A 23,169-nucleotide genomic window follows, 5' to 3' on the forward strand; every position below is an offset into this window, starting at 1 on the left:
GCTAAATTCAGTATCAAAGAGAAATACTGGTCTTTGAATTGCATTCGTAGGTTCCAGATTCCTAACAGCAGCGATGTAATGGTTCACAGGATCACTTAGGTATTCTTTATCAGCTTCATAACCTAGAAGCAATAGGAATTTGTCACATAAAACACTGAGGATTTTTTTTTTTTTAAACTTCTGAAGTTCTTTATGGATGGCACACCGTGATGAGTGGGTGCAGTGTGGTACTCCCAAGGATAAACACTAGGCATAAACTCCTGTCTCCATTTTCAGGTAGAAGTAGATGGGCAGAAGTTCAGAGGTGCAGGCCCAAATAAGAAAGTAGCAAAAGCAAGTGCTGCATTAGCAGCACTTGAAAAACTGTTTTCTGGGCCCAATGCAGCAAACAACAAGAAAAAGAAGATTCTTCCTCAGGTAAGAGTTGTTACTTGCTTTTTGGACCACTCTGTTATCACAGCTCTGGGTTGTTTTATGATACAGGAACTTACACAGGAAGCAAGTGATTTCAGTCTCTTGTTCTATGCACACACACGTAAGGTTTCTATTTTTATTCTTCTATAATAATTATTGTAGTATAACAATATAATCTGATAGTTGAGCCCATATTGTGGGAAATACAGTAGAAAAGGAGGCACACAGAAAGAGGCGCCGATTAGCTGGAGGAGGTACAGTAAGGTCAGTGGTTCAGGCAGTGATGATGTGGAAGTCTCTTGTGTTCTGGGCCAGAGCCGTAGTGTGCTCCTTCATCGGGTACGATGTGGAGGCTTAGTGATGAGTCATTTATTGTCAGGTAAAGGTCTTAACTCTAGGTTTTGGAGTAAATGGAAATTTTTGCACCTTTTCAACTTTTCAGATGAGCCATTTTGTTTGGTGAGGAAGACTTGTATAATAAAAAAGCTCAGTCTCGTCCATTAGGTTTAACAGCCACAATGGTGTGTCAAATCTATTAAAATTAAGGTTGAACAGAGCAGAAACTAAAGAGTGTTCTTCCTCCAGAGGACTACAGTCTGAGCTAAGTCCCGAGGATTACAATTTGTGTCTCTGTTGCGTGAATAACGTTAGAATTAGGATTTTCTTGTCATTTCACACTGGAGCAGAATGTATCTTAAAACACACTTACAAAAGATAAGCCCACTCTGTTTATTTTGTTCTGTAACTAAGTCCTCTCCATTTCACTAAGACCTTTGGTTAGGAGTATTGAAAGTCTAGTTAATGAGGAAACACTACCTCACAGGATAACATTCCACATGCAGTTAAGGTATGGAAATGACCTCTGATTCAGGCAGTTCCTAAATTCTGATTTTTCTGTTTTTATTGTTGTTCATGTGTTCATTTTGCAGCAGGTAAACAGTGGCAATAACTGTCAAACTTGTATTTGAAATACCTGAATTTACATGATTTTATTGTTTTCAGGGGCAGCTGGGGCATCTAGTACAGCAAAGCTGTGCTCTGATGCAGTGAGCAACAGCAGCTTCTCTAACTCGTTGCGCGCTTTTGCTTGTTGGTGACAATAGGAAAAGGCAGGTGGCATTCTAGCGAAGTTCAGTTAAAGCAGCGCAGTGTTGTCCCGAGGAAGTTATTTGTCTTTGGGGTGAAACTCTCGCCCTGCTGAAGTTCTGTGGGTTCAGAATGGCAGGAGAGAAGCAAGGAAAATGATGTAGATGGAGGAGAGGAAGCTTGTAAGGTGGTGGGAAAAACAGCAGCGAGGCACAGCAGAGAAAGGGTGGAAGCCACCGGTGTTGGTTCATGCCCATGCGACCAAACCTGAAGTTACTAACACACGGTCTGGCTGTGCCGACCGCCAGGGCTGAGGCAAGTGCAGGCGCTGGACTGGGTGTGCACCGCTGCGCACTGCAGTCACCAGCCTGGCTGGGTTTGTGTCAGATTCTGCGGGTCAGTACTTCTCCAGTCTGTATTCTGCCTTTAACACGACTGGCAAATGAAGCATGTTTAAAGGGATTTTTAAAAGGTGGTGATTTAATGCAGATGGCATTTCCAGCAATGCTTTCGCTTTCTGAATTGCTATTTTTTATTACTCTGGGCAGACTAAAGGGGTTGTCAATACAGCTGTTTCTGCAGCAGTCCAGGCTGTTCGAGGCAGAGGACGAGGCGCTTTAACACGAGGGGCATTTGTTGGGGCAGCTGCTGCTACCGGATACATAACACCAGGTAACGCACAACATTAATAGTTTAATATTTGTCTGCTTGGGTGTTCTTTTCCATGTCTGTCAGTCACCTATGCAAGTGATATCTTCGTCTTTAATCATCTGAGATGAAGCAGAAGGGAGAATTCATGGGGCTTTAAATAAATCAAAGAGCTGAAAATCTGGCAGTACTTGCCCTTTTTAAGTGTACAGCTTGAAGCCTGGTGTGCACAGAGCACACAGTTACAGGCATGATGGCTTTCCTGGCTTTATTATTTTATTATATGTCTTCTTCATAGCTCACTGCCATGGCACAATTCCCAAAACTCTCTTCCTAGCTAAGAACCTCGTGGATCATGTGCCCTTTAGCATTAGGAGTGGCTTTCCCAGGAAACCCTTGTGGAGATAAGGTTGGCAGGCTCAGGAGCCACTGGGCTCCCAGAAACCTTCTACATGAATTGCGTATGTGAGCACAGCATCCATTAGGAGCTTCTGTCGTAGCCAAAAAAAAATAAAGTTTCCATTCATACTCTGTCTGCTGTTAATTCATCACCCCTGCTGCATTGCTCTGATCAGCAGACGCTCCTTTTGAAATCCAAGGGCCTTCTGGTTCACATCCTTGGTGCTTACCGTTCAGAGCAGGTGAGTTACTGGTCAGGATCTCTCATTCCTGATTCCTTAGGGCAGATTTGCAGCCATCAGAGGCAAAGCTGTTCCAGCCTGAAGAGCTGAAGTGCTCAGCTACTACTGGCTGGTACTAAATAGCACAGGGTTTTTGTTGTGTTGTTTTCTTTTTAGTATGACAGGCACATGAAGTGTAAGGTGTTAAAATGTAAAGGGAAGAAAATTTTAAGGAAATGTTCACTTTCTCGTTCCCCTTACTTTAAGTGCATTGTTCTTTGGGACTCCACAACACGTCTGAGGGTTGCAGGTGACATGTGAAGAGAATCTAGACATTGTTTTTACTTGGAATAAGAATCAATTTTGTAAGAAAGAGATGCTGGGGATTCCTTAGTCAGAGCAAATCCAATAGCTTCCAAAAAGTAAAACCTTTATTCCTCATGCTTAGGTTTTCAGATTACAGCATGAGCTCTAATTACACCCTTCAGCAGTTCACGCACGCTAGCAGTACAGCCCCGTTGTTTGGTAGACTTGCTTCCTGGCACAGTTGACAGCACGTCGTCTTCATTGTTCCTGTATGTTGATGTAATTATAAATATTAAAAACCAGTAATTCATCTTTAATGGCTGTTAACATTGTTTTTGGAACTGTCTTTCTGCCTAAGGAGTCATTTATGAGACACTTTAACCTGCCAGGGGCATGCTTCTTGCCAGCATGGAATTACTCCAAAAATAGGTTCCATTTCCCAGTCGCTGTAGTTGTTAAGCTTTTATTGGCCTTGGCCTTCACAGATGATTTCTCTTCATCCCCTATTCTTCTCAGAAATCTCTTGCTTTTTGTGATGTGCACAAGTGATCCCACCATAAAAAACCCTGTAAAGGCCTCATGAACCAGTGAGATGTACTAACTGAGATTGGGTTTACCACTGCTGCTTTTTGTCTCACTGGAGGAAAAGATCTCACTTTTAGCTCTCTGGGGGAAAAGATCCTGTTCTTGATTTGCCTCTAGGTGTTCACATGTCCTCGTGAAACTGTCTCATCTGTTAGAAATGGCAGAGAAAGCAGAACTCACAGGAGCTTTACTGATGATGATGTGGTATCTGCCACAGGCATCTAGCATTCCCCTCCTTCTAATGGATGTTGAGGAAAATGACTGTTCTCCGCATTAGACTGTATTTGTATTTTAGGAAGAACCTAAGCGAGTGTGGGATGTCTGACTGGATCATGCTAACTGCGTGCTCTGACAGTACAGACTTGAGGGCTTCAGCTGAAAGAAAATGCTAAGGAAATGAATGCAGAATTTAACTTTTTGGCGCTGAGGCTTAAGAAAGTCATTGGGTAGCTTTTTCTTCAGGCCACCATGTAGAAGTATTTTAGTGTTTTCAGCAATATTTATACGTATTAGTGTGAGTTTGTTTTTTCCGTGGTCCTGCTTCATGTACCAGCAAGGGCCCCTCCCTGGGTGTTAGTGTGCAAACACTGTCTGTCTTCAGATACCCTCAGAAATAAACTCCATCCCTTATGTTTCTCTTGCAGGCTATGGGGCACCATATGGGTACAGTACAGCTGCGCCAGCTTACGGTATGTATAGCCTAATAATTAACAAATTAGAAATGATACAGAAACTGTTGTGGCAGTCCAAATGTGGCAGTCCAAGGAGAAATTCAAAGAGATTAAAGCTCTTAAACCATGACAACAACACTTTTATGCCATAACCTTGTGGTTCTTTTTTGGTTGGAGTAGCTTTTTTTGCCTATGCTTTGCCTGATCTGTGGAAGGACTGCTTGTTCTAATTGCCTGTTCCCTTTCATACTGAAACCCAATTGAAGTAGTTTTCTTACTTTTTACAGCCAATCTGTGCTCCATTCAAAGACTACCGAAGGGCCTATTTCAGCACCTCTGAGCAATATTTATCTAAATGGCATTACAGTAACATTGGCGAAATGTTTGTCCCAAGTGTAAGTGGCTTGTGGACAAAGCTCCCTTAATGCTGCGACTCTCTGAAGTCTGTGTGCACAGACCGCCCCCCCCCCTACCCTCACAGGCTGAACCACCGCTGCCTGGGACAAGCAGAACGGTTTCTGTGTAGCTTATACCGTTAGCAATCAGACTGCAGGGAAGCTAGGACATGGTGATTTCCCAAAATGCTTTTTACCAAGAAACATAGTGATACTAGGCTGGCAAAGCACTGGGTTCATGACGACTGTAAAAAAACTAGTATCAGGGAGCTATGATGGAAGGCTTTTTCTTAACTCAGCTTCTCCCTACCCACCGCCTTTTTTTATGCTAGACTAACAATGCATACCTCTAACCGGCCCTTTTGGTTACTTTGAATGAGGTTTATGTGGCAATGGGAGCAAAGCCGTTTGGAGTCAGTGATATGTCCTGGCACACAGAAAGCACGTCCGCCAGAACCAGTCCCACGGGCCTCTCCTGTCCGGGGACTGGCTGAAAGCCTGCTCTCAAATGACAAGCTGAGCATGTTTCAGGACCTGCAGTTTTTCACTGGGAAATTAAGCCTGCAATTTACTATGAATTTTCTAGCTTTTGCAGCATTTGTTGCAAATACTTGCTCCTCTCAAATTTGTATAGCTTGGGCAGTACCAACTCCCCTGATAGCATGATAATAGTTAAAAACATTTTGAAAAGTTGCTTTCATTACTTTCCTTTAGAGGTATGAGCTATAAACAGTGGAAGAATGCTGCTGCTTTATTGAAAAAGTTCATTTTGCTTGACTAAGACCAGCTGGTCCTACTCAGTACTCCTGCAGTGGAAAGGGGAAGGAGACTGGGCCCACAGGCTGCGCTCAGTGTGCAATTCCCCTGCAGAACTGAAGCGATGTTCAAGGTGTACAACTCCTGCCCCGTTGCTGGCCAAGTGCTCTGACAGACCGGCAGCAGTGCTGGCCCATTGAGTGTTCTCTGTCTTGTCTTTTGTGGTGCATCACACAAGGAACAGCTATGTGTTTTCTCAGGGTAAAATGAACGGAAGTTAGTTTAGGGCTTAATTCATGGTACGGATTTTTTAAAAGTCCTTTTGGTTCTTTCCAAGCAACAGTCACAGACTGTAACTAGGATGAGTGGTCTCTGCATGTATGTCTCTTTACAAGCAGTGACACATAGTGACACAAGAAGAATCCTGTCCCTGCTGAGGAAACGACTACAATTGTTACCAACTTTCTTTGCAGCTTTTCTTGCTTTTTTCATTCATTCCTTCTGTTTTGTGTTTTTTCTCGTGATGCCTATTTTGGGAGCTGGATTTTAATTACTTAGCTGTGTATATGTGACATATCACTGACTTCAAAGCATTGTGGAATTGAATGCCCCCATTTTTCACATAAAGAGTTTCTGTTTTTAATGTCTTATGATTGTGATGCGAAGTACTGGGATAATGCTTTTTGGCTGTAAGGTAAACGTGTCTCTTTGCCTTTGTAAGCTGTTGCATGTTGGGAAACTTCACTTTGATCATCTGGTGCTCTGGAATACCTGCTGTTGCTGCTTTGTGATTTCTAAATGGATATGTAGGTTAAATACTAGAACTTAAATAGGCAAGATTAAAAAAACAAACAAACATTTAATTGTGCAGAAGTTTGTGAGGCCACAAGAACTTTATAATAATCACCAAATCAGGCAGATATTAATCTTTCCAGATTTGCCACTTCAATACAGGAGAGGATATGCAGAATAATGAAGCAGATGCAGAATTTACTGTAGGTGCTTGATTTCTGGCTGACCTACCTGGATGCTTATCGAAACTGCTGAACAGTTTCCCTGTGAGTTCTCCTTTATGCACAGCAGTGCTTGTCTTAAAGAGTATCTGCAGTTGTTACTGGCCTGTGAAATTAACTCTGTACGTAGAACGAGATAGTAGAGACTAATTATCATAAAGATTATGAAGTGGAGCCTAAGTCCAAATACATGCTCTGCTTTTGAGAACGTTGCTTACTTTAATTTTACCAAACGCCAGGACAAAAGTAAAAGCAAGCTTTAAGCTAACTATCTGTTTGAAATAGTCATAGTGTCGAAGTGTTACTGTTTATGGGACTCTGCACCCTAAAATCACATGGACTGACTGATCTGGAAAAGGTTAATGAGAACACTACTGTAAGTTCTTATCTGACTTTCTTGGATCACTGAACTTATTTGGAGTCCTCTCCCTTTCTTCTCTCTGTAGGTTTACCCAAGAGAATGGTTCTGTTACCAGTTATGAAATTCCCAACTTATCCTGTTCCCCACTACTCATTCTTTTAGCAAATGGCAGAAGCTAATTCCTATTGATTGAACAACACAGTACAGTACAGAATGTTAGAAGAAAAAAAGCCTTTTTATCCTGTTTTCTTTGAACACATACTTGAGCAAAGTCATTTGTAAAGAAACATCTTTTTCCTACTTTTTGATTTTAACGAAATGCAAATTTAGTTCTCTAAAACTTGAAAAAAAAATGTTCTGTGAAATGTTACCTCATTTTCAAATAACTTATACCAGCCTTCTGTTATAGGGAAGAACTAGAAGCTTAAATCTTACGTTTTAAATGAAGTATCCGATTATGTAAAATTAAATTTGTGAAGGATGTATAGAATATAAAACACTGATCACAAATAAACTGTTTTGTTGTAACACAAGAGTACTGCCTGTTTCCTAATGCAGTCACACAGATTCAGTTAATGACCTGTACTTGTTGTAGGGTTAATAAATGCAGGGCATAGTTCTTTAAAAAATAAAAAAATAAAAAAATAAAAACAACAAAAAAACAACTCCTCACACAATAGAAACTTTACAGTTAACGTTTAACTTTGTAAATATTATGGTGTGTAATAAACTTAGTAAAATATGGGTTAAAATATTGTTTTATCTTATTTTTTATAGTTAAGCATCAGTACCTGAGTTTCCTTATAATCTTTAAGATCAGCATACTGTAACTGTGATTTTAGACACAGTCTTAATTATCCGAGAAGGCTTTTCACTTCTACACGAAATACTGAAAAACAAATGAAACGAAGGGAATTAATCTTAGCCTGTCTCTCTGTATTAGATTACATTCTGTGAAATAAGTATTAAACAAAGGAAGTTCCCACAGAAGCACTCTTCTTACATAATTCCAGGGATACACAGTCAAGTCCGTATTGCCCAGAGAAAGGACGACAATAACGCTACAATCAGGTTCTTTAGAGCTCAAAAGCTGCTTGTTTTCCTTTCTTTTCTGTTTTTACAAAAAAACAAAGAAAAAAGAAAAAAATAAAAAAAAAAAGCACTTGTTCTTGTGGCCTTCTTCACTTTTACGATTGTCTGCCCAGCCTTGATTTTTCCATCCACCATTTCTACAGAAAACATTTTAGTTGTCAATCTTATATTAAAACAAAGGGTTCTCCTTTTCCCCCTTACATTTATAAGAATCTAAAGCAGCAACAAGGTCCCCATGAAAACTTGCTATTTAATTGTCCCAGTTCTTGTTGAGTGCTGCTGTGAAAAGTGACACACTTCAGCCATAGGCCAGTACTTTTCTGAGAGTTGGTGCTCAAACGGAAAGAATCCCCCTTCCGCTGCGGAGCGTGTGCCCCAGTCCGACATTGCGGGACAGGCCCCAGCTCCAGGCTGTCTCCGTGTGTTGTAGCCTTCTGCATAAAAACTGCGGTGGGCTCAAAGGAGGGATTCGAGTAGTCTTTATTAAGGTATCACCCTACAAAATATGCGGCGTTGTTGGATGTACTTCTCTGCTCAGACCTTGCCCGTTGCTTTTCAGTAGGTTTGCTTTAGTTCATGCCGTTTCAAAGATTGCCTTGATGCACTGTTCGCCAGCAGCCCCTGCTGCTGAGGCGGGAGCTTTGTACCTGGAGAGGGTGTACGGATGGTGCTTAAAGCATGTCAAGTTCCTCCTCCCCTGCGCCCCCCGTCACAGGGAAAGGAAATAGTAAAGCTTATTAAGAGGGGGCTTATGTAACAAGCTGCTTTTCTTGGAAATAACTGCAGCTGTTACTCTTAAGTATTTGTGCTTAGGAATGTGTTTATATCTTAAATGGCTTTTCTTCTGCCATAGCTCTTGCTTTTGTTTGGTGTTGGTGGTACTTTAATAAAAAACATAGATCTGTTGACAACTAGCGGTGAGCCTGCTGTTGTCATCCACGCGTTAGCGCTGAAATAGAGAGCAGGGTCCCGGGGATGCCATCAAATTGAGTGGTGCTCGTAAATCACCGATACATTTTGCTGGCCTATGGATGAAAGGAAGCCATCACGGAGCAGAAAAAGCATGGCTGATAAAAGCCCGTTTTTGTTAATCAAATATTCATTAAAGGAATCTTTCCTCTGCGCACATTTCCGCCCCCCTCTTTTGGAGTTCCCCTGATTGGCAACTGTTTGTAGTTTGTGTTTTTTTCTTTTTCTTTTTTTGAATCCCCAGCTTTGTAAAATTTCAAACAAAATATTCTCTGAACCAATTGTATATGATGAACATTTGTAAGCCAAATAACTTGTTCTTATTTCAAAAACAAGGAGGGCGCTATGCTCTTTTCCAACATGATGGCAGTCATTTCAGATGATTTATAGAAGTCATTTTTTTTTTTTTGTCATTTGTTGGGAGTTACTAACCACATTGTAAACTTGCCCCCTTGCTGCATATTTTACATTTCTCTGCTTTACTCAAAATATGAATGAGCTGTCAGTTCTTTGTTTAGAAAGTGGTAACCTTGGAAGTGTTAGATGTTTCAATACCTTCAAAGAATTAAAAGTGCCCGTTTTACAATGAAAATTCCACTTGCAGCTGAAAGAGCAGAGAAATTTAAATGGAGCTTTAGCTTCAGCCAGTCTCTGAAATTAACATGAAGTTTTTGCTTCTCTGCTCTTTTCCCACTGTAGGTGGTTTTTTCATTGACAGTCCCTATTGCCAGCCTCTCAGCATCGCACCTTTTATTATTCACTTGGGCCCTCAAGATTTCTTCTCTGACTTCTAGAACCATCAGGTTGTGTGGCTCGAAATGGCATTTTGTACATGTCTTAAAAGCAAGAACAAACGTGGCTTGTTTTGAGGTTTCTCAACTTCAGACATGGAATCTGAGCTTTTTTCCTTTTTTTTAAGTGTTTTTCTCACTTCTTGAACTTTGTTCCGTTTAAAGAAAAGCAATACTTACTCCAAGCCACAGTCCTTTCTTTGGGTACATAGCAATAGATGTGTATATATTTCTGATTATTTCTCTACATTAGAAGGGAAAGACTGGTGTGTTGCAGGGGGGGAACCAAACACCAAACCAAGAAACAAAACCTAGCAGAGTGCCTGCTTTAAGCAGTGAATCCTGCGTTTACTTTCGCTATTTAAATACTTCAGAATTTTAATACCATGACTGTATTTGCATGTTTCCTATAAAAATTGCTACAATGACTTGCAATGGTCACTCTTGAAGCAGTAGTGCTTTGTACCATTGTGTGTGTCAGCAGACATGAAATGTAGCAATAGGCAGAAGAAAAAAATAGAATATATATTTTTTCCAAAACCTAACTAAATGATATATTCTCTCTCTCTCTCTCTGTCTCTTCCCCACATCATTAATATGAGGCACAAAAAGGGTAGGCCTGAACTTGACTTTCAAATGGATTGCTTTTGTGTCTCTTAAAATCATCTCCAAATGATAGGAAAACATAGTGTTTGGTAAACATCCAGTTCAAAAAACTTTGCTGCTCTAAATTTACTAAGTTTTTTTCCTCTTAACTATTTGTATGTTGATAATTTGAGATTGTGAATCAGCAATAACTGAAAGGTGAATGTTTTTTTAAATGGTATTGGAACATCTATATGTTGCAGCTTAAGACTTTGAAGCAGTTATCAGCAGGTTAATACCACTTTATTCTCATTCTCTCCGGACCTTCATAGCCATATGCACTTGTATAAAATAAGCAGAAATGTAGTGACTGTAAGCTGAGATCGTGATATAAAAGGTAAGAGATTTTATTTTCAGCTTAAAGAATATTTTTATTGCTTTTTTCTAAAAATCTCATATACCTGTGACAATCTTGTATATGGCACGTTTTTCTTATGTCTTGTTTAACTAAATGTTTAAACAGGTAATACGTAGGTCTGAATTCCAACTTTGTATTTTTCAAGGCCACTTCAAATACTCCAGCTTCACTTAAAGGAAATGTGACTTAATACTTTTAAGAAATTGTTTGGTTTTATCAACAGACTGTTCTCCTTCAAATATTTTTCTCTTGTGTAGCATAAAAAGCTGTATCGATACTGCTGTGTGTCAGGCACTGCATTCCTTGCGTACCTCTGGAAAACATTTGGGCAGGTACCAAAGCCACGGTCATGGCCTGCGCTGAAGCCATACCATGGTTATAGGTATGTGGAATAAAAATGAGAAGTGGACTGTATGGTATTATCTAACTAATACAGAAAGAAATTATTTCCCTAAACTATTAAAGCTAAACTCCAAATGAAGAATAAAAGACATTACAGTTAAAATCTGCAGAGATCAAATTACATTAGGCCAAATTAATTCATGAAGCAGCCAGGTTTGCTTTCCTCTAGTGGGAGGAGAGGCAGGCAAGCAGGCAGGCAGTGATTTAACTCTGCATGAATAATTTGCTTAGCTGTGGTTTTCTAAAGCTAGAAATTAGGATACAGCCATCCATAAATAATTCTTTTCAGTTCTGTAGTAAATGTTTTAACAAATATTTTACTTGGATTAAAATGGGTTTGGATTATGACCTATATGGTGCACATGGTATGTGTAGTTTTAAAATACTAGGGTTTTTTTTTAATTTGCCTTTATATAACCTTGCATTATGCAAAGTTGCATAGTACAGTACTGCACAATTGCAGTACTTGCAGTACTTGAAGTTGCTGGAAACAACTCTTTTTTTATAAAAATGGTTAAAAAAATTAAAAAAAAATACGGAGAGATTTGATTATGTTGTTATTAGCATTTTAGGGTCTCAATTCAGAGATGAAAGTATAAAAATACCCTGACTAATCACAGTTTATACTGATGTAAAACAGGAAAACACTTGGTATGGAATCTGTAGTAATGTATCAGGCCCAAAGCTTGTTGTTTTGCATCAAAATATAACAGCAAAAATAAACTGTATTTGATTTCAATACTGAAAACATCAAATTCAGTAAATAACTGCATGTGTAGGTTATCCATAACTCAGGATGTGTCCGGATAGAATTCACAGGCTGATATAGAAAAATAGCTGTTCCATGTTGTCAGCTTTGCTACTGTTGGCAGAAACCTGATCTTGCCAGTGGCCTATATGTTTGCACCTGGGGAAATGAACTTAAGGAACTGTACCAGTGACTTGCCCATAAAAGCACATAACCATTTGATTACATTTGCAGGTGCAATTGATGAGCCATCAGAATGTCCTTCCCATTCGGGGGTGCAGGTTTTCATCTGCGGTTATCTTCAAGGTGCAAACCTGGGGCTTGGTCTGAAGCCCACTTAAAATTCAATTCCTTCTTTCAGCCTGTCAGGCTAAGCAGTGCTGATAGCGGAGCAGCAGGCTGCTCTGCTTTCTTCAAAAGACATTATTTTATATGTGTCAAGGCAACGTTAAGGTGCATCATAATGAACTTCTCTTGAGTATTCCTTTCCTAGGCTTAACTGATGTCAGTCTGACAAGCACTGTCCAGTTCAAGGACTGATTAATAAAATGACTTGCTGACTCTTATTTCATCTGTTTCTTTGTGGCCTGTGCTTGGCAGCTTAATCCATTTGTATCGGTTTCCATCAGAAGGGCTTTGACTGTGAATTTCCTTATTTTTGTCATTACCCTTTTAACTCTTTACAATACGAAGCATTCCACTCTTCTGCTTTTTTAAAATTCTCACTTTGTTGTATCTTCTCTTTTTCACTGAAAAGATACGAAATTTCTCTAATACATTTTTGTTTGTAATGCAAGTACTTGCATCTGAAATCTGCTCCCTTGCCTTTGCTGCACCCCTTCTCAATGAGAGAGACACCATTTCCTGCCATGCAAGATACACCATGTACTTAAGACTCCTAAATCCTGGTTTTTGCAGCCACTTGGAATCAATGATAAAATGATGCAAGATTGCCTAGGAACTTGCTTCATTGACAGTGGAACTTGAGCAAAACATTCCTGTGTATTGAAGGGTCACGGATGTAGAGTCCTTAAGTGCCTAACAGACTGACATTTGAGAGAGCAGTTAAATTCTAACACCAGGTTTTAACCTAGCTGAAATACCAGGCTATTATCTGAGAGTAATTTGTGTAACATCTGCTTGATCAATGTTGCAATAAGCGCATTGCTAAGGCAGAACTACAAACTCCTTTCTTTGGCATAGTATGTGCAGGTTTCCTTTTAAAAGCCTCCTCACGGGAGCGTGGTCTAAAGTGCCTTTTCTGTGAGATTAGAGGTCTATTTTACGGCTACTGAGCTTTGTATTTCTGGATATACCCAACGGCCAAATATGTAAACCTCGTTCCATATGCTTCATGCAGCTGCTAGTGTCGTTGCCTATTTTGTAGTACCTTTTCAGTGAAGCAAAAATGTTATAGTTTGCATTTCTGGTTCATGGAAAAGAACTCTGAAAATATTCCTATCAATTAGTACATATATAAATAGGGTACCAGGGAAAGTCTGTGCCTGTACACTACTCACCTTAACTCTAGTTTTAGCTAACCAGGTGATATTTTGGGAGATGGTGTCTGGCACTTAAAGGATTAAAAGAAGCCAGAGCTTTACAATAAAAAATTGACCTGTTTAATGTGTTATCTGTACTGGCGGTGGATGGCATTACCAGTGACTTGGAAGAACAACTGCGAGCTCCAGTGGTCTGCTCAGTTAACATGGACAGAAGCAAGGCTATTTGCAGAGTGGGGATAAAATACGGACTGTTCCAATGGTACAACAGCGTTTGATTGCCTTTAGCCGCTCTTGCATACATACCCATCATCAGGCAGGTACTTGCTTTCCCTTTCTACCAGTTTGGGTTTCATGGGACCACATGAGGCAGAAATGTATGGATAACCAGCCTGGTGCACTGTCTGACTGTTGTCTGAAGTGCCCATGGAGGACAGTGGTTCTCTCTGGCCCATCACCCCTTCAGAGAACTTAATCCCAGTTGACTTTACACAGTTATAGCACTGCTGTAAGCGCAGCATTGATACGACCTTGCTGTGAGGTCATATGGTCTAGAAGCACTGTTTTCCTTTGTTTTGAAATAGGTGAAAACTAAACAGAAGTATTTTTTAGAAATTTGTCAGCACATGACTTCAGGAGTCACCTGGCATTATCATGTATGTGGTACAAATCAGCTGGTAGCTCCTCTCCAAAAGTGCAAAGCCCTGCAAGGAGTTGGCACCTCCATGTCACCAGCTGCAATGGTTTTAAACAGCAGTGTTTTACAGATGGAAACCCTTCAGGACTGCATACTGCTGACCATACCTGCTGACCAACATTTTTCCTTCTGTTGGGTAAGTGGCAGCTGGAATGCTTGTCATTTTCCCAGATATTCAACTGTAAATTCTGATGAAATAAGGTGTTTAATAAAGTAGGAATTCAATCCTACTTTGCCAGCCATACGAGATTTCTCCAGGTATGTTCTATCTAGAGAAGGTTTTAAGACAACCAGGTTGGTCTGGAGAGCTTGGCTAGCTGAAAGCATGGTACATGATCCTTCCTGCTATCGTGTCCTCTCTCTGCCAGTGCTTGCCGTCTTCCTTAAGCACACGTTCAGGAGCTGGAACATGGTGACCTTATTCCTGGGCAGTGTGCCACTTCGATGGAGGGAGGCCAGCCTAAACTCATGAAGGAATGTATGACACGCGGCCTCTGTTGCCCAAGCAATTTCTGTTGGACACAGTGCACAATCCAACCCTCACAACGGCAATTTAGTGCCCAAGTAGGTGGTTCCTAATCTGTATAGTTTGCTGTCATGTAGCCAATGTGAGTTAATTAGATGATTCAGCAATTGTCATGGTTCCCACTTAATGTGCTGTAAACCCTGCTGCGGTGACTTTCACTGCAGTTAAATACCTTTGCTTCTGTGAATTCTGTCCTCCTTCCCTGCCTTTTCTGATCACCTTCTAGCATCCCAGTAAATAGCTGATTCTCTCAAATTTTGGAATTGTTACATAGAAGTTTCTAGATTCTTGAAAATTTCTAGTCAGCCTATAAGAGTTTCAGAGAAACAAGTTTTCCTACAAATATTTCAACTTATTAATGTGTCAGGGGACTACTTCTACTCATTTACAAAGATCTGTGAAAACTACTCTGGTATCTCTGGAGACTAGGATTCTTTCTTTGAGAACCCTTGCCTTCTGGTAGGAAAAAAGATTTAAAGCGTGTCTTACTCAATAAAAGACTACGCCCTCTAGCCACTGAAAGAACTTAATTGTGGAAAAGTTCTTCCACAATAAAATCCTCTGAAATTATTGAGGCTTTTTGCTTTCACTGAACAATTGAGAAAAACTTCCCTGTCCAGAAGTTCCTTATGTTAGTAGGAAGTAAAAAATGAAGGAAGAGTGGCGTTAAGATTTTTCAGGTGGTCTAAGAAAAAAATTTCCTGTTTGTTTGCTGTTCAGCTATGGGACATCAATCTCTTGGCACTTCTAAAACTCCAAGATTGCAATAAATGTGAGCAGCTTTAATGTACCATCCCTGATCCAGTCCCAGCAATGTCCTTGGAGAGTGAGCCTGGCGGTCCCTGTCTTTTCAGTCACTGATCCCCTGAAAGAAACAGTGTCCCTTGCTTCATTTGTAATTCTCCATCTGCACTGCTGAAAGCTGACAGATTGTCATAGTCTAGAGGTGGGACTCCTGAACATCTCTCCAGAACTGTATAAATGAAAAGCAAGTGGACAAAAGTATTTCAGTCTTTACCAAGGCAAAATTGCAAGTTTCACTCTGCCTCTTTTGCTTGGTAGGCTCAGATACGATTATTCAGTATTAGAACTTCTTGCCTTTAGCTAAATTCTCTGTAGGCAGTTGCCTGTTACTTAATCAAGGGAAAAGTATGTCCCAGCTTCAGATGAATTTCAAGTCACAGAAGCAGCTTACAAAAACGGCTGTGCTGGATTCTTCTGGATACATGATGAGACATGTATATATGAAGTTTAGATTCTTCTTCTCAGCCATGAAGCTGACTAAGACCTTTCCTCTCTGGCATCAAAAGAATGAAAATGAGCTCTCTGCTGGACTCACTGAGGAGCTGTACAGTCTTTAAAAAAAAAGTAACTTGGCTTGAATGTTCAGGACACAGACCCTCTCAGGCTTCCTGCTGAATAAATCTATTGAAAAATGAGATACTTTATTGACTTGTTTAAAGCAAAGCAAAGGGATATTATAGTTTCATCTGCTATCTATAGTATATGAGACAGCTTGTCTAACAGCTCATTGGTTTCATTCTTCTGCTTTAGCACATCTAGTTTATTGTGAATCTGATCCTTACTGTGGAAATTCTGTTATAGTCATTTTAGAGCAATTCAGTGGAGAAACCTGGCACTGAAATCCTATGCCTGTGGATTGTCACAGCAGCTTTCACCTGTACTTTCTTTTGAACATTAACCACTTAAGCTAGTAATAAAGCGTTTGACATGAACTGTCATCACAAAGTTGTTTTATTACTTAACCTTAGAAGTTATGTCTCCTTAGCTTTATCTGTGTCATCTAAATCCATAGCTATTTATGTCTAAGTCTCCTAGTGTTCCTGAAACATCTTCCTTTTTCCCATTCTGCCCATAGAAATGGGACTGATTCCATTGTTTGTCTGTAACTGATGTTTAAGACAATACAAAAGCATCAGTAGGACACATATATATATATATATCTGTTCCTCTAGCCTGGGGTCTTCCAGGAGAAAGGGTGCTTTTTCTGCTAGGCCTGTCTGATACTGTATAGGCAATGCAATGCCTTACTAAAGTAGCAATGTGAGTTTTGTAAGTGAAGAGTTCATCATAGTATAAGATTTAAATTCAGTAAAGTGGTTGGTTTTTTTCCAATTACTGTGGTTGCATGAACACATTCAGACCACATGTTGACCTTGATGTTTAAAAGGAGCTGAATGTCCAAAAGTGGTACGTAGAGACATACAATTCTGAAGCAAATTTCTTATTTTGGATGTTGTTTTATCTTGTATTTGGTGCCTTAAGTCTGTACAATCTAAGGTCGTGTATACTGTACAACAGGTAGTTAAGTGTACTTTAAAAGAACCCATGAAGCCTAGTCTACAGAAACTGTTGCAAAGACTGAAGCCTTCTCAGTGGGAGAGTTCTCTTCCACATTTAATTAATAATCCATTGATAAACAAGAGCTGCAAGAATTTAAAGTGCATATAAAAGTTTTAACCACAGATTGAGACTGAATTTATCTGATTTACAACTCCAAAGGTTTGTGCCAATAAGATAATTAAAGGTACAGTCTTTTCTATGCTGTGTAAGTAAAAAACATCAAAATGTTTTCTAGCTAGCCCAAAGTGCACGTTTGTGAAAAACTCTGGACTGTTATCTCTACTAGAACAAGCTACACTAATTCTAAAAGCTATTAATTTAATGTAATTGGCTATCCTTCATTCATTGGTACAGGGGAGTTGGAATGAATAAAAGTTGCAATTAATTTTTAATTCCAAAATAGCACGTAGACTTAATCCTCATTCCTGCCTCTTACCTGGGTCTAGAAGTGCCAGGTGCCTTACGCTGCTTTGCAGTTGCCGAGGTGTAGTGCAGCTTCTACTTGAACACGGGCTTGCTGAATGCATCTGGTCCTGGGAGAATGGGCTGAGGCAAGAGAGAGAAAGAAAAGACAAAAATGAAGCTAGAATGCTCTTCTCCTGTCTTAAAAGGTTAAGCACCATAGATAGCAAGTTGGGGGAAAAGTTGCACTGCTTTTTCGAAGTCCATGAATAGAGTCTGTGGTAAAACCAGGAGCCTTAGTATACCAAGAGCAGGGGGAGATGGTATTGTTTTTTTACATAGTTTGTAAGAAATCAGATAAGAGGTTTAAGCTACCCTTATAGCAGTCTAAAAGCTTCTAGTGATGTTGCCACAGGCAATTAATTTTTTTTTCTTCTATTCAGTAAACAAATCCAGGGTGTAAGGTTTTCTAGAGGAGAAAGAGGAATGGGAGAAATCCAGTGAACAAATCATATTTCCTGATGCAGCCCTGTCCAAAACAGGGAGACTACTCCAGGCGGTGTACATTGCATGCAACTGAATTTTGGGAGCAAAAGGAATAATAGTGATTTTGCCTAAAGGAATACTAGTAACTTATTTCTACAATGCCCACAGTCTTCTAGACAACTGGATTTTACACAGAACAGCATGGCACCAAGGGAAAGCAGATACTGCTTCCACAACTACATGTTGTAATGTACATATTTCAGGTCATCAATATTGGTGTAACTAGTTATGAAAAAGTAAGTTAATCTTGCCAGAAAAGCACTTTTTGACATTCTATCCAATTCTATTTTTTTAAGCTAGAGGAGAGTTAATTATAGCAATCATCTGTTTCGAAGGGAGTAGAGCAGAAGGTAAGTTTTAACTTCATACTTCGAAGCTGCTATGAGTAAGTTGATTAACAGTGTTCCATGGAAACAACTTGATGTACTTACTTATTTTCTTTGTGCTCATTTCTATGTTCTTAGAAAAGCACAAGCTTGTGTAAGCGTAATCAATACAAAGTTACTCAGGGTACTGTGTCATCTCAGCAGTGGACACTAACTGCATCTTAAGTCAACAGGCACATATAAATCAAGCTTAATTAAGAGGAACAGAACATCTTGGCAGGTTTTGCTTTGCTACTGGCACTGTTACAATTTAATGATCTATGCATAGGGAAATGTGTGTATTGCTGCACTCCCAAAAGAACCCGTAGTTCTGTAAGGGCATCCTGTAAACTAACAAAGTAAAATGCAGTCAGTGTAGGAGAGAGTATTCTTCTTTATTTGCACAAATAACTGTTTAGAAGCAGACGTAAAGTGATACTGCTCCAAGCAGAATAATGGTGGGTTGAAGAACAGCATTCAGAGCATTCAAAAGTACAGCTTTTGAAAAGTTAGTGATTGTATGCATTTAATTATCAAAAGTCTGATTTGCTATATAGATTATGTCCTGCATTTTCAAACTAGTATCACTGCTTCCCTGCTCAAAATAACAGGATAAAGACAAGTGTAGTTTTCTAACAACATCTATTGCATGGAAATATACATATACTGGAAGAAAATGGAGGGTGTAATGCAGAGGGCATATTCAACTACAGAGCCATTCTCTGGGCAATGCTGCAAAATTTAAGAGTGGGTAAATATGCCTTCAAGGACAACATGACACAGAACAGATATTTAAAAAAAGAAGAAACCACAGAAAAAAGCCTCGAAGCTTTGTCCAGTCATACATTTATTCTTCCCTTAAAAAGGGACAGGTACATTCATATATGCTTAGTGAGTTACACATCAGACATCACAAAGGTCCTTAAGGACAAGTGTTGTAAAGCTAGTCTCCTTTTAGACAGGAAAAGGGAGAAAGTTGACTCTGTCTTCCAGTTCCAAAGTGCAGTGTCTTATTTCTGATCCTAACCCTAAGTCAATATTTATTGATCAAACTGACTAAGCTTTTTAGGTCGACAAACTCTCTACGAAGCAATTCTGTTCTCTCAAGCCTCTGCAGGGGCCAGCAACTGGTGCTTAACTACTACTTCCACTCCAGAATGTCACCCATCCTCCAGCTGTCCCAGAGCCATTCTGGGACACTTGCACTTCTATGAGAGCAACACTGCTGTGGGGGGACTGTCAAAAGCACTGAAATACTACAGCAGAGCACGTCCCTGTGGGCTATATGCTTTTTGAAGTCCTGTCCAGTTCTTAGTGACAAAGTTGAGCATGAAACCTGTACTGCCAAATGTACCAGCCCCTTAATGAGAAGGACATCAATGAGAAGCAGTCTTGGAAGTGGAGATTTTGAGGAAAGGCTGGTGTTTTCCAAGTCCAACTCATAAGCTTTTTTTTTTCCTAATGGTTGAGTTTCCACCCACCAAAAATCATCATCTGTCAACTCAATTAAAACAATTGCTGCTAATTTGGGCTAAAACATCCCCCTTGTATAACTACCACCACTCATCCATCTAAATAATTCTTAAGCAAAGAATCCTCAGGAGGCAGAGCCCTGCTAAGAGTCTGCATGCTAGAAGGCAGACAAGAAATCTGGCAGTGCAGTAGAATGTGACTTTTCTGATGACAATTACTTCTACAAGACAAGGAGAAGACAGAGGCAGTGCTTTGGGACAGTGTTTCATGCTCAGCAAGTTTGTAGAGGGAAGGAATGCAATTCTATAAATCACTTGTACTGTATTTCTGTTTCTAGACTTGAATGAATTTCACTTTTCCTTTGTGGGTCAGCATAGTAAACATGAAAGAAAAGATCTATTTTTCTAAAATCTCTTTCACCAATAGAGGTCTGACCTGCAGCCAACAGATGGATTTATTTATCCACAGAGGACAGAGTGTTTATTTTTACACTAAGATTGGATATGGCATTGAATAAAAAGAAATATGACCTTTGAACTATCTAAACCTTAAATACTACGAACAAATTCCACAAATGAGTAATTTGGTGGATAATTCCATCTTTCTTCCCAATAAGTCTCTCTCTCAAAAGAAGTTACCCAGAATTAAACTTCCAAATGAAGTACAAGAGATCCTTGTGGTCCAATTGCAAACTACTTTCAAAATATTTAAGATTTCTCCCAAGTTGTAATCTGTAGAGAACAATGATAATTAAACTATTCCTGACTACACTGTAAATAACGCAACTTCAAATAAAGTAATTTGGCAACAACCTTAGCTATTTATAGCATTAAAAATGTAATGTGAACATTCAAATTGTCTTGATTTGGTAGCAGTTGAATGGGAAGAAAAATAACTGCACACCGAATTTTAAATTGAGCTTTATCTACTCACTAGCCAAAAAAGCCTGCAAATGTAAAGTAAATGGAATGCTCTTTGTACATTAAGTTGCTTCCTCACGTGATGCTGTACCCTGTACACTTGGCTTCATTTGGCTTCTGTGTTGTGATTTGTATGCCAGCCACTGTTATTAACTGTACACAACACTTAGATCTGCACTGTAATCTTGGTTCATTTGCCACTGATTGTAACCCAATGCTACAGACTTCTCTGTATATAAAACCATAACCATGTCCCATTTGCTTACAATAGCATACAATAAAGGCTTATCTCTGTAAACAGGAATTATGGCCTTATGATTGGTTCGGGATTTTTTGTTTACAGTGAGGAAACTGGCTTTAAGGTTTTTTTGAAGCCTGGGAAGCCAAACCACAGAAGTCCATTCTAATTTAGTCAGGTAACAGGCTCAGCAGACAGGGGAGAAAGTGCTTCCTAAGGCTGCAGTTTTATTGGAGATGATTAGCAAAGTTGTGACTTTGAGATGTAAACATAAAGCACATTTATTCTGTAACAAGCAGAATGCATTTCTTCACAAAAGTGTCAGTGAATAGAGTATACAGGGCTGAAATTGTGCAAGGGCTGCTGCACACAAATACCACTGGGGGTTAGCCAATGGAGGCAGTAATAGAAAAGCCCAGAGAAGGCTGCGGTAAGACTACCCAGGAAGCCAAGTTTTACTTCAGAATACTGGGCATTTCCTAGTATTTAGCTAATGAAAAAAACTGGACTTTTATTTTCTTAAAAGATAAATTACATATATAAAGAACAAGTAAGTTTTTCTCTTTAACTTTTCTACTCTCCTGCCTCTCTCATTTCACTGCGTTTCCTAAACATTAAATTCCTGTGGTCCCAGTTTGTCCTCTGAGGTCTGAAGCAAATCCGAGCAATTTCCTTGTCTGGAGCCACTGAGGGCAGGAGCTGAGGATACCATGACAATTGTGTATCTATCTGTTGCTGTTTGCTTGAGGCTGCAACTCATGGTAAGATTTACTGGAATATACAAGTATGTCCAGTTGCCTGTAGTTAAAGAACAGTTCTACTCTAGAAGGGAAGATAGAGAAGCTATTTTATCATATACTCTTACCTTTTCTTAGAAGTGTTTTTTCTAGTCTTTAATTCAGCATTTCAAGTCTAACTGCAGAGGTCATTAATCAAATTCAGAGGAGATCAGCCTTGAGGAAGGATTAAAAACTGTTGTGAGCTGACTAAAGTTGCGATTGCTCTTAATGAGATGAGATGCATGGAACCCCACAGCTTAGCATATATGACAACTGGAGTAAGCTGGTGTAAGACTTTTGCACTCAGCAAAACAGTGTGCAGCCAGCTGAGTCTGCTTGTTGTGCGGCAAACAAGTCATTTATGCACATAAGAGCTATTGAGGGAGCACTGTACCAAAACCAACTAAACCATGCCTCACTTAAAATTCAGAGCTGCATCAAATATTTAGCAAGTAAGATCCATGAAGAACTGAACACAGTCAGTTAAGAAAACATCATTAACACTTGGCTGAAACTGAGGTCAGTTTTATCCTATGTATCAGCATAATACCATACCTACGTACATGCCTAATGTTAGCTAGCTTATTAAGAGGTCATTCAGAAAGCCACCTCAGGATTATCATCTCAGAGGTGCTGAGAAGGCTGACAACTCTTCAGCAGTAGCCTGGCAATAGGTGGTCAGTGACAGCTAATGAAATAATCTGGACCCACTCCAGGAGCTGGCTGACATTCTGTGGCCTCACAGGAATGAGACAAGGGGTAGACAAGGGAGTGGTGCACAGGAGGAGTAATACAATACTGATTGTAGGCTGATAAAGGAGGTTGGCATGTCCTTCTTTGTCCACTTTGAAACTGCCTGACATCTCCTACCTAGTTTTATTCCTGTCCTGGTGTAGCTAACGTAAACTTGCCCAGGCAGTTACACAGCGTCTTGTTTGGGAGAGCATGGAAGCTGGGAGTTGTACTCATTACTGTTACCACCTCTCCCCTCCCCACCCCCTCCAAACCAACAAACAATACCAAAGTCTGTCTACTTTTTGTCAGCATACTGCAATGTCTCTCACTGTCGACCTGCAGATGAATGCATGCAGTGAAATCTGCAACAGAAAGCTCCTTCAGCATTTTCAGGCCCTCCCCAATGTTCTTTGAGCACTCTAACCCTGTCCCTTGCTGGCACAGCACTGAAGGGATCCATACAGAAAGAACCATCTGATTACCAAGCAGGATGCCCAGTTTATCTTGCTGCAATCAAGGAAAAAATTATTTATTCACTGATGTCCATGCAACTAACAAGCCAGCCTGTCACTTCCATGTGCAAAGAACTGCTCCATCTATAAAACTGCCCAAAAAATCAGAGAACTAGCTCTAGTCTCACTTTACAATAAGCATGCAATAACAAACAATGGAAATTCCATGTCCTCCTGTCTCTTAATTTCACAGCCTCATTTATCTAGATGTCAGTTCTCCTTTCTCATGAATAAACAACAGATCCCACAT

General features: G+C 39.8%; 1 protein-coding gene across 25 annotated transcripts in view; it reads left to right on the forward strand.

Moving 5' to 3' along the window:
- STRBP (spermatid perinuclear RNA binding protein) overlaps positions 1 to 23,169 on the forward strand; it is a 79,810-nt gene that overhangs the window by 49,569 nt on the left and 7,072 nt on the right. For 4 of the 25 annotated variants that reach the window (XM_063353342.1, XM_063353341.1, XM_063353344.1 and 1 more), the window contains 3 exons: positions 277 to 417; positions 2,049 to 2,172; positions 4,304 to 6,934. In XM_063353342.1, the coding sequence (XP_063209412.1) occupies positions 277 to 417; positions 2,049 to 2,172; positions 4,304 to 4,482 (444 nt within the window). In that variant the 3' untranslated portion in view covers positions 4,483 to 6,934. The other 21 variants (XM_063353345.1, XM_063353346.1, XM_063353357.1 and 18 more) reach the window with 17 other exon arrangements.

The sequence above is a fragment of the Chroicocephalus ridibundus genome, chromosome 15 (assembly GCF_963924245.1).
Source record: "Chroicocephalus ridibundus chromosome 15, bChrRid1.1, whole genome shotgun sequence".
NCBI classification, from domain to species: Eukaryota; Metazoa; Chordata; class Aves; order Charadriiformes; family Laridae; genus Chroicocephalus; species Chroicocephalus ridibundus.